Genomic DNA, 17,545 nt, shown 5'->3' on the forward strand with positions numbered 1-17,545 from the left:
ATTATATTTGGATGCTGTTATCATCATCTTTGAATCACACAGACCAGTGGACTTAATTGATGTCTCAATTAAAGGGCTGTTTGAATACAAGCCTTTAAGAACCCAGACACTATTCCAATTGATAGCTGAGCACCATCTGCTTTTTTTTAACCACACTTTGCTGTAACACCCTTATCTTCAGTGATCTTTTCATGACGGCAAGTATCGAACAGGGCCATGTTATAAGAACTGTTCCCAGATTGGGGCTAGAATCACAGGGGAAGCCAGAATCCATCTGCTTGTCCATGGGTTACAAACGGCTCTGCTTTACTTTGGCGGTTACATTATAACAAATACAAAAAACAAATCAACCAAACAACTGCTCCCTCCAAATAAAAACCAAGAAAAACAGTGTTAATCATCCCCCTGGGAAAAGGCGATTTTATTGATGTTATCCAAATTACTTATGATCCACAGTGTTTAATGCTTTTACATAATAAAACATAGACAAAATCTTTTCTTTGTATGTTCTATTTTCAGCCAAGATCCATCTAATATCAGCTATGATATCTATTATAAAATATCCTCTTCTGAATCTAACTTGAACTTTTGGCAGTTCTCTGCCAATGTATTGCTGCAAATGTTTCTATATCATCTTGAGCCTAATTTTACTTGTGTGCAATGTCAATGATATTGTTCAATAATTTCTACATTCCATTGTATCATCTTTTGGGGGGTACTAAGAATGTATGATGCGTATGGTTCTCTTCTAATTAGCTTAGATTAGTGAATGCTTCCAGTACTATATCCATTTGCTACAATATCTCAATTAGAATTCTGTCAACTCCTGAAACCTTGCTTTTCACCAAAGAGTTCAATGTAGTTTGGACTTCTTCCTTCAATACCATTCGTTCTTGATCATGTACACCTCCTTAAATGATTGGATGTCATCTAATTCTTTTTAGTACAGTGACTCTGGACCAATGAGCACAATTCAACCAATATGCAACATCAACATAAATGGGGGAAATACTGATATTGTAAAGGGTTTCATTTTTCTTAGATCCACAATCAATTCTCATGGAAGCAGTAGTCAAGAAAGCAAACAGCATACTGCATTGGACCAATCTGCTGCAAAAGACCTCTTTAAAATGTTAAAATTCAAAAATGTCTTGAAAGCTAAGGTGGGTCTGACTCAAGCCATGGTATTTTCAGGACATTCATATGCATGTGAAACCTGGGCAATACATAAGGAATCCTGATGAATAATTGATAACTTTGAAATATGGCATTGGCAAAGAATACTAAATATATATCATGAACAGCAAGAACAAATACTCTTGAGAATCAAGAATGGCAAGATTTTATCTCTTGTAATCTGGACAAGTTATCTGGAGAGACCAGTCCCTATCATGCTTCGTAGAGAGTCAGTAGAAAAAAGGAATATCCTATAGGAGGCACACTGACACACATCTAAGGTGCAACTTTGGCTTCTCCTCTATGGAACAAAGAAGAGTGAAGAAAATCCAAATGCATGGGAACAATTAATCCAAGGGACTAAAGAGCCTCGACAACCCTGAGACCAGAAGATTGTTGCTTGGCTACATTGTTGCTTGGCTACCACTGCCAACTCCTCTGAAAGAGATCACCAGACAGTTCTAATCTTGCCCTTTCAGATTTGTTTTTGTTTCCCACACTCAAATAACATTGAAAAGGAATACAATTTGAGTCTCTCAAGGATGCCAAAGTTGCAGTTCCTTCACAATGTAAATCAAACAGTATAGAATTCTTTGGGGAAAGTTTAAGGAAGCAGAAACAATGCCTCCATACATACAGACATAGATGGAAGATGTGTCCAGAAACAACAACTTTGCATTTCTATGTTTTTTATTAATAAAGCTTCTATGATGGTTTTAGCCGTCATTTTTGGCTTACTTTCATATAGGAGAACAGGAGTTGTCCACAGAGAAACAAGAGGACATATGGCAGAAACTGAACAGCAGACAACTCAATCTCCTCTGTCACATCTTTCTTTTTCTCTGGCTTCAGAAGAGGTGGGTTCCATCCTCCCAAAGCCATTTTACTTGCTTCTTTCCTGTAGTCTTCTCTGCACTGTTCATCCATCTCATATGCATTTCCAATATTTTCCTTTCAACCTTTAAATGTACTTAAATATTTTCAAATGGATAATACAAACACTATTGTGTTAGAAAGGGTTCTCTGGTTTGTCTCTCAGGAATGAAGGTCTGGGTCAACTATGCTTTAGCCTTTAATTTCTCTTGGCCACACCTCTCTTCTTTCCTTTCTCATTCAAACCTCTGGAAAACAGTCATCCTTTCCTAGGTATTTCTTTACTTTCTACTCATTACTTTCTCCAAAATTCTCTTATAAAGACCATTAACCTTAATTGCCAAATATGACTGATCCTTTAGTAACTAGCTGGACTGACCAGATAGTACATGGGATCTCTGAGAACTCTGTATTTTAAAAAGCTTTTGATACCTTGACATTCCAAGACCTCTCTAGCTACTCTTAATTGTTGCTTTTCAGTTGAATTCCCTAGTCTTTTCATCTGCTTGCCCATTAGAAATCAATGCTTCCTTGGGTTCTGTGTTCTCTTATCTTTCTTTTTGTACTCTCTTATTTGTCTTTCTCCTCACTCTTTTTATTTCACCTCAGTAATCTCATCCACTTTCAGAATTTATACCACCATTTGTTATATCCATAACACTTTTATTTCTATTTCCGCTTCTACCTCCATATACAACTCCGAATATCCAATTCACCTGAGTATTACTTCCATTGCATACCATCATCCACTCCTTTTTATTGTAGTAGAATATGCAATGGCTAATCACACAGAATTAATAATCAGATTGCTTGTGTGTTGAGTCTCAACTTTGCCACCTAAAAATCCTGAACAAATTGTTTTTCAGTATTTCTGTATCATGGAAAATGGGTAACAATACCAAACCTCCTAATGTTCTTGTGAGGACAGAAGAGCAAAATGCAAGTCACTAGCACTTAGCTTAAAATATATTAGCTATTGTTAAGAATTGCTTGCTTGTATGGGCCATACTCAAACAAGCTAAACAGAAACCTGGTCATCTTCCTCTTCTTTCACCTCCTCCCACATGCAACAAGAGCAATAACGGGTGCCCTCAAGCTGATTGCAACTGACATCACTTCTCATGCACTATTCTTGGTAAAGAGCCCTGGTGGCTCAGTAGTTGAACACTGGGCTGCTAACACAAAGATCTGCTCCTACAAAGGTTACAGCCTAGAAAACTATGGAGGCAGTTCTACTTTGGCATATTGGGTTGCTATATGTCAGAAATTGGCTTGATGGCATATAACAACATTCCATGTTCATGGATAAGACAATATTTTTAACATGGAAGTTCTTCCCAGAATGATCATAGATTCAAAGCAATCACAAATCCCCAGTAAATTATTTTGTGGGTATCAACAAACTAATTCTAAAGTTATATAGAGAGGGAACCAAAACCCGCTGTCATTGAGTTGATTCCAACTCACAACAACCCTTTATAGAATTTCCAGGGCTCTAAATTTTTATGAGAGCAGACCAGCCTTAACTTTTCCCTGAGTGTGGCAGTGCGACACTTACTTGACAGTGCCACCAGAGGTCCTGGAAAGCAAAAGAGTTAGAAAAACCAACACAGTATCTAAAAAGAAGAACACATCAGAAGACTGATGCTATATAACTTTAATACTTAATATGCCTCAAGCCAAACACAAAAATAAATTTACAATGCAGTAAGGACCTAACTGTGCATTCTAAAACCATAAATTCTTAGAAAAATTCAGAAACAACCACATCAGGCTTATTTTTTTAAAGTAGACTCACTAATAAAATAACAAATGTACAAATAGCAAAAGGCAAAAAATAAATGAATGTGATATCATAAAAATTTCAAAATTTTATCCACCAAAAAACTGTTACCAAAAATATGAAAAGACAAGCTACTAACTGGTAGAATATTTGGGGGAACTACATATCCACTAAGAATCTAATAACATATATATGTAAAACTTAAACAACTTAACAGGAAAACAAATAAAATAGGTAAATGACTTGAATAAACACTTTACCAAAAAGGATATTCCAATGACCAACACACACATGAAAAGATGTTTAATATTATTAGCCACCAGAGAGGTGCAAATATAAACTACATGAGATGTGTTTTCACTCCCATTGGGATAACTATGGTGAGATAAAAACAAAATCAAACAGAAAATATGAAATGTTGGCAAGGATATGTGGAAATTGAAACTCTTACAACACAAATTGAAACGCACCACATCACTGGTATTTCAAATATCAACAGGGTCACTCAAGATGAATATGTTTCAGCAGAGCTTCCAGACTAAGAACAGACCACAAAAATGGAAGAGGCTGTTCAATTCTGAGGGCTAGCTACAGAAAACCTTATGAACAGCAGTGGCTTATAGTGATGGAAAATGACCCCCTCTAGTTGGAAGGCACTTAAAATGCAACTGAAGTATTGCCTCCTCAAAATAGAATCCACCATAATGATGTGGATGATGAAGTAAAGCTTTCAGTACCTTTATGTGCTGAGGCATGGCTCAAAATCAAAAGAAACAGCTGAAAATAGCTATTAATAATCAGAACTTGGAATATATGAAATATGAATCTAGGAAAGCTATAAGATGTCAAAAGTGAAAATGGAATGCATAAAGATTGATATCCTAAAAAATTGATATCCTAAGCATCAGTGAGCTGAAATGTACTGGTATTGGCCAGTTTGAGATTGACAATCACATAATTTACTGTACCAGGAATAATAAGGTCAAAAAGAATAGTATCATAATCTTCATCAAAGAGGAAATTGCAGGATCTATCTTAAAGCATAATGCTGATGTCATAGGATAATATCTATATGCCTACAAGGAAATCTAGTCAATACAAATAATATTAAAATTTACACACCAACAACTACAGATAGTGTTGATGAAACTGGGGGATTCTACTAAATTCTTCAGCCTGAAATTGATCAACCATGCAATGAAAATAGATTGCAAATGATAGGTGATTGGAATGCAGAAGTTTAAACAATGAAGAAGGAACAGTAGTTATAAAACATGGCCATAGGATAGAAATAACGCTGGAAATCATATGATAGAATTTTATAAGGCCAATGGCTTCTTCATTGCAAATACCCTTTTTCAACAACTTAAACAGCAACTGTATGTATACAGTTCAGCAACAGAATACAAAGGAATCAAACTGACTACATCTGTGGGAAAAAAGTATGAAGAAAGCTCATTATCAGCTATCAAAAGGAGGCCAGTTGTGGAACCAATTGAAACAAATTGCTCATTTGTAAATTCAGGTTGAAGGTGAAGAAAATTAAAACAAGTCCATGAGAGTCAAAATACAACCTTGAATATATCTCAGCTGAATTTCAACATCTGAAGAATAGATTTGCTGCACTGAACACTAGTGACAGAAGGTCTGATGAGCTGTGGTAGGACATCAAGAACATCATTTATGAAGACCACAAAAGGTCATTAAAAACACAAGAAAGAAAAAGTCAAAATGAATGTCAAAAGAGACTCAAACTTTCTCTTGAACACAGAATAGCTACAGCCCATGGAAGAAAAGATGAAGTAAAAGAGATGAACAGAAAATTTCAAAAGGCAGCCCGAGAAGACAAATTACTATGAAAAAATGTGCAAAGACTTGAATTTAGAAAACCAAAAAAGAATACACTCAACATATATGAAGTTGAAATAACTGAAAACAACATTTAAGCCTCAAGTTATAATATTGAAGGATTCCATGAACAAAATATTGAATAATGCAGGAAACAACAAAAGACGATGGAGGGATTACACAGTCACTGTACCAAAAAGATTTGGTTGACATTCAATCATATCAGGTAGTAACCTATGATCAAGAACCTACGGTACTGATGGTCCAAGCTGTACTGAGGGTGTTACCAAAAAGCAAGGCTCCAGTATTTGACAGAATAGTAACTGACAAAATAAAAATTGAAATGTCTCAACAAGGTGATGAAGCACTGAAGAAAACTCAAAGATAGCTACCTGGCCAACTGACTACAGTATTTGTGTTGTGCCCATTTTGAAGAACAGCGACCCCACAGAGTCACAGTTTCCTTACTTCTTTGCATTGATGCCTGGGTTCTCGAGCTGCTTTTTGAAATCATACAGAAAATTTCAAACAATATTAATGTCACATGCAAGTAAAATGTTGATAATTCAAAAACAGCTGCATTGATAGTACATCGATAGGACACTGCCAGAAATTCAAGCCAAATTCAGAAGGACATGGCATAAGAAGTATCACTGCTGATGTCAGATGGATCAAGGCTAAAAGCAGAGACCACAAGAAAAGTGTTTCTTGTGTTTTATTGAATATGCAAAGGCATTCACCTATGTGAACCCTAACAAACTATGGTTAATATTCAGAAGAATGTGAATCCCAAAAGGTAAGTCGTTTGAAAAGAACTGAGAGGTTTAAAATCAGAAGAGGTCTGTCAGGGTAGTATACTTTCACAATTCTTATTCAATCTGTAAGCTGACCAAATAATTTGAGAAGCTGGTCTATATGAAGAAGTACACAGCAGCAGGAGTCGAGGAAGATTTATCAACAACCTGCAGTATGCAGATGACACAATCTGGCTTGCTGAAAATGAGGAGGACTTAAAGCACTTGCTGATTAAGATCAAAATGATTAGGGCAAAGAATGTACAGATGTGCTTTATACAATTGATGTATGTATATGTATGGACTGTGATAAGAGTTGTATGAGTCCCTAATAAATTGTTTTTAAAAAAAAGAATTGTATGAGCCCCCAATAAAATGATTTTTTTAAAAAAGAAGAACTTAAGTACGGATTACAATTCAATTTTAAGAAAACCAAAATCCTCAGAACTGGACATATAAACAACAGTACGATAAAAGGAGAAAAGAACATTATCAAGGGTTTCAGTTTGTCTGGAATCATTTCATTCAGACAGCACACTGATAAATTGTTTTTAAAATCCTTTTCTTCCAACATTCGTTAAATACTACAGACATATCAGAAAAGATGCTGAGTACTAAAAAGGCCTTCTCAAGAGTATTACTGCTTGAAATGTTAATATAAACCTCTATGAAGACTTTTTCCTCTAATCCCAAGCAATACCTAAGAATAGCTTTCTCCTTAGAGAATTGCTCATTTCTAGGTTACTACTTTCTTTAGAGATGGAAGCGTACGTTTGCTTCTTGATTCTTCAGTCTTCCAATTTCGAACTATTCTCATCAATTCTCTATTTGAAAATGTTTGCAACTTCTTTCATGAACGATCTCAAAACTAGTACTTATAAGACTTTTTTCTACTGCTAAATCTCTTCAGTTCACACAGGTATTCAACTGATACCATTATTGATGTTGTTCCCTACTTATTCTTATCTTGCTAATGTTCCTCAAGTGAAATATCCCCAGGAAATTTTCAGAAAGGTGAAGAGGAGTTTAGAGATTGTGCAGTTATCCTTCACACTGCCCATTTCACTGATGAAAAATTGAGGCCTATTAGAACCCGGTTATCTTGACTTTCAATAGTATAGTATTCTTTCTACTATGCTGTTATTAGTCACCTTCTATTTCCATTTGTATCTCTTCAGGATGCCTAATACATACAAATCTCTCAGCAGATGTCAACAAAATAAGCATAAGCTTTTACGAGGAGGTACCCCCCAAAACCAAGAGCTTTTGTAGTACTCATTTTTTCATAGTGCTCATCCCTCCACCCCCCGCCAGGTGAGCATGGAGCAACTCGCACTTAATACACCCAGTGGCATTGCCTGGGAACGTTCTCTAGTCACAGTGAATTTTTTGTGTGTGAAAGCAGTTTTGCTTGAATCTTTCATTTTGGGGGGATGGCCGATTTAAGAGAACAGTGTACAGCTGTGAAATTTTGCTTTCTGCTCAGGAAAATTGCTGCAAAAACTGTTGTGATGTTGAACACAGCTAACAAAAGGAGTGCTGTGGGAAAAACTCAAGATGAGTAGTTTTCTCGTTTAAAAAAAGGTGCAATGTTGATTGATGACAAACTTTGTTCTGGGTGTCTGTCAACTCATAGTGCACTTGGGAGTTTGTTCCACCAGGTTAATCAAGTTTTCACATTGCAGAACAGTGTGCGACCAAAAAAAGGCCTGATTTGTGGCAGACAGGGGACTGGTTTTGCCACCACGACAATGCACCTGCTCATGCAGCCATCTCAATAGGCCAGTTTTTGTCAAAAAAAAAAAAAAACTAGCATGCCTCTCTTGCCCCACGCACCTTACTCTCACGTGGCCTTGCTCCATGTGACTTCTTTTTGTTTCCAAGAATAAAGAGGGACATGAAAGGACAGCAATTTGATGAAGTTAGAAAAAGTGAAGAAAAAAACAAGGGAGGTACAGTCAGCCATCCAAACACGAGTTTGAAAAATATTTCCAAGAATGGAATTGCAGATTTGACAAATGTATTAAGTATAATGGAGGGTAGTTTGAAGGTGATAAGGTTGTTTTGTAAAAAATTTAAATACATAGCTAGAAAAAAGTTTTCATTTTGGGGGGAGAGTACCCCCTTGTACATAACAGGAAAATTGATTCAGGTACAGTCAGAAAGTAGGAAAGCAATTTTCTTACTTCTTTGCATGATGCCACCCTCCAGACCAGTTAATTGCTATTTTGCTCTTTCCATCAATCAGGCATTGGGCAGCTGTGATTGTAGCTCCTCCTACAGCTGCTGCACAGTCAAATATCCCTTCAGTGGCTTGGCAGTCATAACCTTAGGGCAAGAATCAGATTACTTTGTAAGAAATGAATTTTACAACAAGGAAAATGTGTTTGAGATGAGACAATTTACCGAAAAGTGACTGCGCTGGCATGAGCTGCAACTGAGACAGAAACATTCTAATAATAGGAAAAGGATTTTTAAAATATTAGAGCTTGAGAGAAAAAATCTTACACGTTAACTAGTCATAACCAATAGGTGAAGAAATTGAGGCCTGAGAAATGGTATCTCTTGCTTACATAGCAGAGAGTCAGGTCTACAACTGAGGTTTCTTGATTCTCAGTCCAGTGTGCTTTCTACTAAACCATGGTGATAGCCATTTAGTTTTTAAAATGTAGTTGTTTAATAAAGGATACAGTAGAAAATTTAGCTAGGCCATAAACCTGTATTCAAGGACATCCAAGTCAGCACATACACAATCAGACTAGATATAGACACCACAATTAGAGCCTAACAGGGGTACTGGTGGTTATGTTTGGAGCTGCTAACATAATAGTAAGGTCAGCAGTTTGAAACCACCAGAGGCTCCACAAGAAAAAGATGAGGCTTTCTACTCCCATGGAGATTTAGTTTCAGAAACGTAAAGGGGAAGTTCTATTATGTCCTATAGGGTTGCTATGAATCAGAATGAACTCAATGGCAGTATAGTTTGGGTTTCATTTTTTTTTTTATGGTTTATCAGGGCCTAAACCATTGAAAGACTTTCCCCCATCTAATCCATCACTCAGTTTCACAAAACCCATACCGTTTTCTCAAATGATGTTACGTAGCTAAACCAAGAGATTAATGATTAACACATTATTTAACTGGAAATTTATTAAAAATCACAATGCAAATTATAAATAATTAACTAGTTACAATCTATAGATGAAAGTGTTCTACCTCTCATCATTGTCTTGTTAGTCATTGTCTCATTAGAACCTTACCTAGCCCATATTCTATGGAGTCGGGGTGGTCATCATCACCATCTTGGCTGACCATCTGGAGATACTGCAGATAGGCATCTGTATGAAAGGAGGCCATCTCCTCCATGGACGCCACTTTGGGCTTAACAATCCTAACAACAACAGAGAAAACAAAGGAATGTGAATGAGGCAGACCCAGATTATGCTAAAAGTTGTAAAGGAGTCAGCAATCTGAGCAGAAAATACAACTCTCAGATTCTGATTTCAGTAAGCTGAAGTGATACGCACAATGTGTTTTTCTATCGCACTATATAATCTATACTTCCTCACATCATGTTAATGTACTCACAATGTGAACAATAAGGGGATTGGTTTTCCTTTTGAGTTCATAGGTAGGTAAAAACGAAAGAATATTCATACTTAAAATAAAAATTTTAAATATGCATCAGAAAACTTGTGCTCCACAAGTTACAGCTTTTTTTAATTAATTAATTAATTTATTTATTTTAACAATTTATTGGGGCTGATACAATTCTTTTCACAGTTCATACATATACATACATCAATTGTATAAAGCACATCCATACATTCCCTCCCCAATCATTCTCAAGGCATTTGCTCTCCACTTAAGCCCCTTGCATCAGGTCCTCTTTTTTCCCCCCCTCCCTCCCCATTCCCCCCTCCCTCATATGCCCTTGGTAATTTATACCTCGTTATTTTGTCATATCTTGCCCTATCCTGAAAGTTACAGCTTTAATGGCAAACCCATAGGCGGAAATGCTTTCATTTTCATTTGAAGTACTTTCATTCCTAAGTGGCCATTATAATGCTTTCTGATAATTTTTCACTTCGGTTCTTGTTCCAGCTCTATATTTACTAGCTCAATAACCTTAGGTGAGCTATTTGACCACTCTGCAGCTCAAATTAACTCATCTGTAAAATGGGGATACATTATGAGATGCATATGGAGATTATACAACAACATATGAATATGCTTTATGTATCCCTATCATTATTAATATTAAGGGATAAAAGATAGGCAAAATAAAATATAAAAGTCCCTTTACTTGTTCTCTCACGTCTGTTTCCAAGAGAAGGAACAGAAAGATTATAACCAGGCTTCACTCAGAATCCGTTAAACTCACAAGCAGTAATAAACAGGATTAAGTGAGAGAATAAAGGGAGTTCACCTAACAACAAAATTTACCACTCCCTACCACTAGGAGCCCTGGTTGTATAGTGGGTTATGCACTGAACTGATAACAAGTTCATACCCCAAATCTCAGAAATCCCAAATAGATGTTCTACTCTGTCCTACAGGATCACTAAGAGTCTGAATCAATTCTATTACAGCAGTTTGGATTTTTTTACCCCTGTCTGTCCCACATTTCCTCTTCCTGGCCTCACTACTGTCATTACATTCTCTAGCCCTTGCCATTTAGGTCCAGAGTCATGGTGGCATAGTGGGTTACATACTAGGTTGCTAAGTGAAAGGTTGGCAATGAAAAACCACCAGGAGAAAGATGAGGCTTTCTACTCCCTTCAAGATTTACACTCACAGAGAGTCGGGGGAAGACGGCTGCCATACAGGTAGCTCACATCCAGAACTCAGTGAGTGGCGAAATTTAGGGGCCTAGTAGGGGTATCAAGTCTGTCTGTCGATTCCCAAGACAACTCAGAGTACTTCTCTGAAGCAGAAGCGGACACCCGTGGTCTCTTGCGTGATGCTCAGAGTGCCCACTCTGCTGGCACCACAGGGCAGCCAGGAGCATTGCGGAGGCAGCTGCCCTGCCTCGGCGCTCTGTGCAGAATCACCAGCTAGTACCCCCTACTCTGCCCATGATGCCCGGGGTCCCATGTGGGTGCTCCAACCGGTATATCGCCCCCCTGCAGAGATTCATGCCCCATCTGGGCACCCCTTGCTGACCAGCCAGCCAGACGATCCCCGCCTCCTCCTGGGAGGCTCGTGCCCTGGCGCCACAGCATAATCAGGTAGATGGCAGATGATGCTGCCATGCCTTTGTGCTCCCACAAACCGCCAATCAAACTGCCTCCACTCCCAGAGGTCTCAACCCAAAGGTGCCCACCCCATCTCTGCGCTCCTCACAAATCGGCCATCCAGCTCCCTCCCTGGCTTTCTTCCCCCCACCATACATACATGCAATGCACACGCACACACAGAGGTTCCCATCCTGCCACACCGTTTCAGGCATGCCAGGGAGCGGACACAAGTCTGGCAGCATTTTCTGCAGTTGTAGCATAGGGACCCAGGCCTTTGGGACTTGCCTACTGCATTCTCCCTTCTCCCTGCTCAATCCACCCCACCCTCTGTGCTCCAAGCAATGGATCAGCACACCAGTAGCGGCCCCCCCTCCCACCCGCCTACCTGTGGGAAGTACTCCTAGCCAGAAGTAGATCACCCAATCCCCAACCCATCCCCAAAATATGTTCCCCTTCACTTGAGTCAACACTTTTTATCAGACCGCAGTGTGCATAGCTGCAAACAACAGCCCCTAAGGAGACCTGAAGGTGGCTGGAGCACAAACCGTAGTTCAAGGGGAGAGGGAAACCCCAGCAGGACAAAGGTGAAACACAACCTTACAAGGAAGTTGGCTAAAAGCAGCCTGCTGAAACATCAGTACCAACCTCCCAAAGAGAGAGCCCAGGGCTCTGAGACACCTGGGAAAATGGTACCTAGTTCCAATAAATCGACCAAACACCAGCAAGCTGCTACAACAGTTTCAACAAGAAAAGAGAAACAAAATCCAATGCCAGAAGACCACCTGGACCTACCACAGAAAGAAATCTTCAGGATGCTGCTTGGAGCTATACAGGACATGAGGGAAGCATTATAGAAAAAGGAGAAAATGATAGAGAAAATAAAGGCCATGCACCAAAGGGAAATACAGGAGTTAAAGGGCGAGATAACAAAAACTAACAGCAAACTCACGGACTTCGCCCAGATATGGAGGAGGCAGAGAACCTCACCAGTGACCTAGAGGATTCTCAAGAAGAATTTAATAAACATGAGAAAAAGTCTCACAAGCCCATCAGAGAAGATGAAGAAAACCTCAGAGCTATGTCTGACGCTATGAGAAGGAACAACATCAGAACTATTGGCTTGCCGGAGGAATGCACATCAATGAAGCCAACATCCAAAATAGTGATGGAATGCTTGGAGGAAATTTTCCCTAGCTTAAAGAATGAAAACCAGGCAACTATCCAGGTGGCCGAAAGAATACCAGCTAGACAGAATCCCAATAAGAAGGCACCACGACATAAAGTTGTTAAACTAACTATGAGGAAAAGGGGAAAATTTTAAGAGCAGCTAGGGAAAAACTGGCAACCATATATAAAGGCAAGCAGATAAGAATATGCTCAGATCTATCAGCAGACACTATAAAAAGAGCAGACAATGGAGCAGCATATTCAGAAAATTGCAGGAAAATACCGCAAACCCAAGAATACTCTATCTTGCCAAATTAGCTATCAAAATTGATGGAGAAGTGAGAGTCTTCCTGGACAAGGAAAGTCTCAAAGAATATGCTAAAAGGAACCCAGCACTACAAAAGATCCTCGCCAACCCAGTATGGGCAGAAGAACAACGCTCACCAAGCACATGCAAGAGACCATCCCACAGAAGAACTCCAACCAGAGACCACCAAACGGAAAACAGCTCCCTAGATAACACAGGTTCAACAATGGAAAGAAGGCAAGAATGAACCACTAACACACATATGCACAACCCATGGAAAAGAAATGGAGGTAAGAAAACACCCAACATAAGAGGGATAAAATGATATTACAGAGTCCACAAATAGATGTAATAACCCTGAATATCAATGGATTGAATTCAGGCTTTAAGAGATAGAGACTAACAGACTGGCTTAGAAAACACAATCCCTCCATCTGCTGCCTACAGGAGTCACATCTCAAGATTACAGACAAAAATAGGCTGGGAATCAAAGGCTAGAGAAAAACATACCACGCAAACAACAATTCAAAAAAGCAGGGGTTGCGATCCTAATCTCACATAAAATTGACCTCAAAGGACAAGGGACACTATATAATGCTCAAGGTAACAGTACACAAAGAACTACTATGCATTCTAAACATTTACTCACCAAACAAGTGTTCAGCAGAATATTTCAATCAAACGCTCCAAAAGATGAAAAAAGAAATTACAGCCTCAACAATTATGGTAGGTGACTTCAATACACTGCTCTCTGAGAAAGATCACTGGGAAAGAAGCTCAACAAGGAGGCTAAAGATCTAAACACTAAAATAAGACAATTTGACCTGATAGATATTTACAGAGCTCTCCACCCAAATACAAAAACAATCACATTCTTTTCAAGCCCACATGGCATATATTCAAGAGGGACCACATGCTAGGGCGTAAGTCGAATCTACATAAATTTAAGCACATGGATACCACACAGACCTCTCTCTCTGACCACTGTGTGATAATATTGGAAATCAACAAAAGGAAGATAAAGAAATCAAGGGAAAAAATTGAAGAATGAATAACTCTATTGCAAAAGGAGTATACACTGGTTCAGATCAGAGATGAAATTAGGAAATTTCTAGAAACCAATGAGAATGAAAACATGACATACTAAAACTTATGGGACACAGCAAAGGCAGTCATCAGAGAAAGTCTCATAGTTACATGCTCACATAAGGAGGAGAGGCTTATGACAGATACACTGGCACAACATTTACAGCAAATAGAGCAGAGTCAACAAGATAATACAACTAATAGCAAAAGAAAATAAATCATAAAAAGTAGATCTGAGATTCAGGAGAGAGAAAATAAGAAAACTATGGGGGGGTGGGGGGGGAAATCAATGCTGTTAAAAGTTGGTTCTTCGAAAGGATATACCAAATAGACAAACCTCTCACGAATTTGACCAAAGAAAGAAAGGAACACATTTTAACAGCAAGGATGAGGGGTGAAAGAGTAGATATTACAATGGAACACAGTGAAATCAAAGGATATTTACACAGTACTATGAAGGACTGTACTCCAATGAATTCAAAAACTTGGAAAACATGGACAAATTCTTGGAAAAACAATTCTTCCCTAGATTATCACTACTGGCCGTCAAGAACCTCAACAGACCCTTATCAATAGAAGAAACAGACAAGGTTATCAAGGGATTACCAAACAAAAATCACCTGGACCAGATGGGTTTACAGGAGACTTCTATCAAGCATACAGGGAAGAACTGACACCAATCCTACACAAACTCTTCCAGAACATAAAAAAAGATGGCAAACTCCCAAATTTCTTCTATGAAGCTAGTATAACTCTGATACCTAAACTGGGCAAGGATCCCACAAGAATTGAGAACTACAGACCAATTTCCCTAATGAATATTGATGCAAAATCCTCAACAAAATACTCGCCAAGAGAATACAAAAATACATACAACAAATAATTCACCATGACCAAGCAGGATTCATACCAGGGATGCAGGGATGGTTCAGTATACGAAAGACCATTAGTAGTATTATAAGCCACACTGAAATGAAAAAGTATAAGAACCACATAATATCGATAGATGCGGAAATAGCATTCGCCAACATCCAACACCAAATCATGTTTAAGACACTCAATAAGCTAGGAATGGAAGGAAAATTCCTCAATATAATAGAAGCTATATATATATAAACCAACAGCCACTGTGGTAGTCAATGGAGAAAAGACAAGATCAATTCTTCTGAAAAAGGGAACTAGGCAAGGATGTTCCTTGTCCCCATTAACATCGTACTGGAGGAAAAGAAAGGACATCAAAGTTATTTGTCTAAGGAAGGAAGAAGTGAAATCATCGTTATTCACAGATAATATGATTTTATATATGGAAAATCCTAAAAGTTCCACAAGAGGAGTACTGGAAGCAATAGAGGAATATGCCTATCAGGTTACAAGATCAACAAACAGAAGTTTATTGCAATACTGTCCACATCGGACAAGGCCACAGAAGAGGGGATCAAAAAAAGGGGTACCCTTCACAATAGCCAAACACACATTGAAATATCTAGGGATATACCTAACTCAAAAAACAAAAGATGTGTTCAACAAAAACTACAAAACACTATTAAAACAAACCAACCTCAACAATAAGAGTGACCTCAACAAATGGAAGGAGATCCTATGCTCGTGGATCAGTAGACTCAATATTGTAAAGATGTAAATTCTACCTAAAGCACTATATAAGTTAAATGTTATCCCAATCCAAATTGCAGCATGTTTCTTCAAAGAGTTGGAAAAACAGATTACCAACTTCATATGGAGAAGGAAGAAACCGCGAATTAGCAGAGAACTGCTCAAGAAGGACAAAGTGGGAGGGCTTGCTTTAACCGACATTAATATAGACTATACAGCCACAGTGGTCAAAACACCATAGTATTGGTGTAATGATAGATATTCAGACCAATGTAAAAGGATTGAAAACCCAGAAATAAAATCATCAGCATAAGGACAACTAATCTTTATTAAGGGGCCCCCAAAAGATCAAATGGAAAGTGGATGCCTTCTTCATTCCATGGTGCTGGAAAAATTGATACATAGCTCCAGAAAAATGAAGCAAGACCCTTACCTCACTCCATACACGAGAATAAACTCAAGATGGATCACAGACCTTGAGGTACAACTATTAGGGCCATTAATGAGGGCATTGGGACAAACTTGAGAATCTTGGCTCAGGGATTACATACCGTATATACTCGTGTGTAAGCCAAGTTTTCAGCACAAAAATGTGCTGAAAAACTGATGTTCGGCTTATACACGGGTCAGTGGTACGAATGGATGTCATCTGGTCAAGCCTGACTAACAAAAGGAGGAAATCTCATGAAGCCTGCCATAGAGTTAATAGCAAAGTGGGTTTGAGATGCATGGAAAGACATTCCAGAAGACATGGTACAATGTGCCTTCCAGAAATGTAGTATTAGTAATGCTATGGATAGCATATGGTAACCCACTAAAAAGGAGTGGGGGGAAGACATGGGTAGCCTGGGGAACAGGGCACTAACCCACATAGGGGGAGGGTGCTGATTGTGTCTCCACAGGGAAAGAGGGACCAGACTTCAACCCGGAGCTCCAAAACAAGAACACAACACACTGACATGAAGCAGGGAACCGATAGAGAGGCCTGAGGGGCCGGCCCCATTACCAACTGAGTATACAGCACCTTCCCCCTCATAAGAATTAACTTCAGAGGACAGCACTGAAGCTAAAGCTCAAGGAGAGGGAACTGTCTAATTAGAGCACACAGGAGCCAATGAGGGGGGCAGGGGAAAAAATAGTGAAGCGCATCCTGGCTGACCAAGTCCTGAGGACAATGTTTCTGCTCAGAGCAGCAATGCAAAAAGACGACCACCAGGCCAGCCTCATCACAGGACACAGCATCTTCATTGACCCATAGCACCACTGGGGAGGACACTAGAGACACACGGCGGGAATTGTGCCTGCCCTGAGTCACTACAGCAAAGCCAGCCTCTGGTGGCATGCAGCAGAGCAGCAGGGGGAGCAAAGCAATGAAGTCCCCAGGGATAGATGTGGGGCCAGGGCATGGCACCGCACCAGACTCGACTGGAAAGCACTCATGAAGGACAACAAATAAACCCTCAACTGTTTATAGGGTTTTTTGTGTTATTGTTGTTGTTGTTGTAGCTATTGTTTTATTTTCTATTGTTGCTTCATTGTACTCGGTCTTGTGATGGTGCATATTATTGTCGCTGCATGTTTACCTGAAAGGGATAGGCGGGATATACAAGCCGGAGGAGAGAACAAGGGGATGATAGTTCCAGGGGGATGTGGGAGAGGG

At 39.0% G+C, this 17,545-nt stretch overlaps 1 protein-coding gene across 4 annotated transcripts in view; it reads right to left on the reverse strand.

The window, feature by feature from the left end:
• Nucleotides 1–17,545, reverse strand: part of LOC142435977 (histone deacetylase 8-like) — a 148,879-nt gene that overhangs the window by 124,056 nt on the left and 7,278 nt on the right. For all 4 annotated transcript variants that reach the window (XM_075539982.1, XM_075539983.1, XM_075539985.1 and 1 more), the window contains exons 3-4: nucleotides 9,735–9,865; nucleotides 8,661–8,802 (exon numbers count right to left, since the gene is read on the reverse strand). In XM_075539982.1, coding sequence (XP_075396097.1) covers nucleotides 8,661–8,802; nucleotides 9,735–9,865 — 273 coding nt within the window. The remainder of the gene's footprint in view (nucleotides 1–8,660; nucleotides 8,803–9,734; nucleotides 9,866–17,545) is intronic.

This window comes from Tenrec ecaudatus, unplaced genomic scaffold, assembly GCF_050624435.1.
Source record: "Tenrec ecaudatus isolate mTenEca1 unplaced genomic scaffold, mTenEca1.hap1 Scaffold_115, whole genome shotgun sequence".
Lineage (NCBI taxonomy): Eukaryota > Metazoa > Chordata > Mammalia > Afrosoricida > Tenrecidae > Tenrec > Tenrec ecaudatus.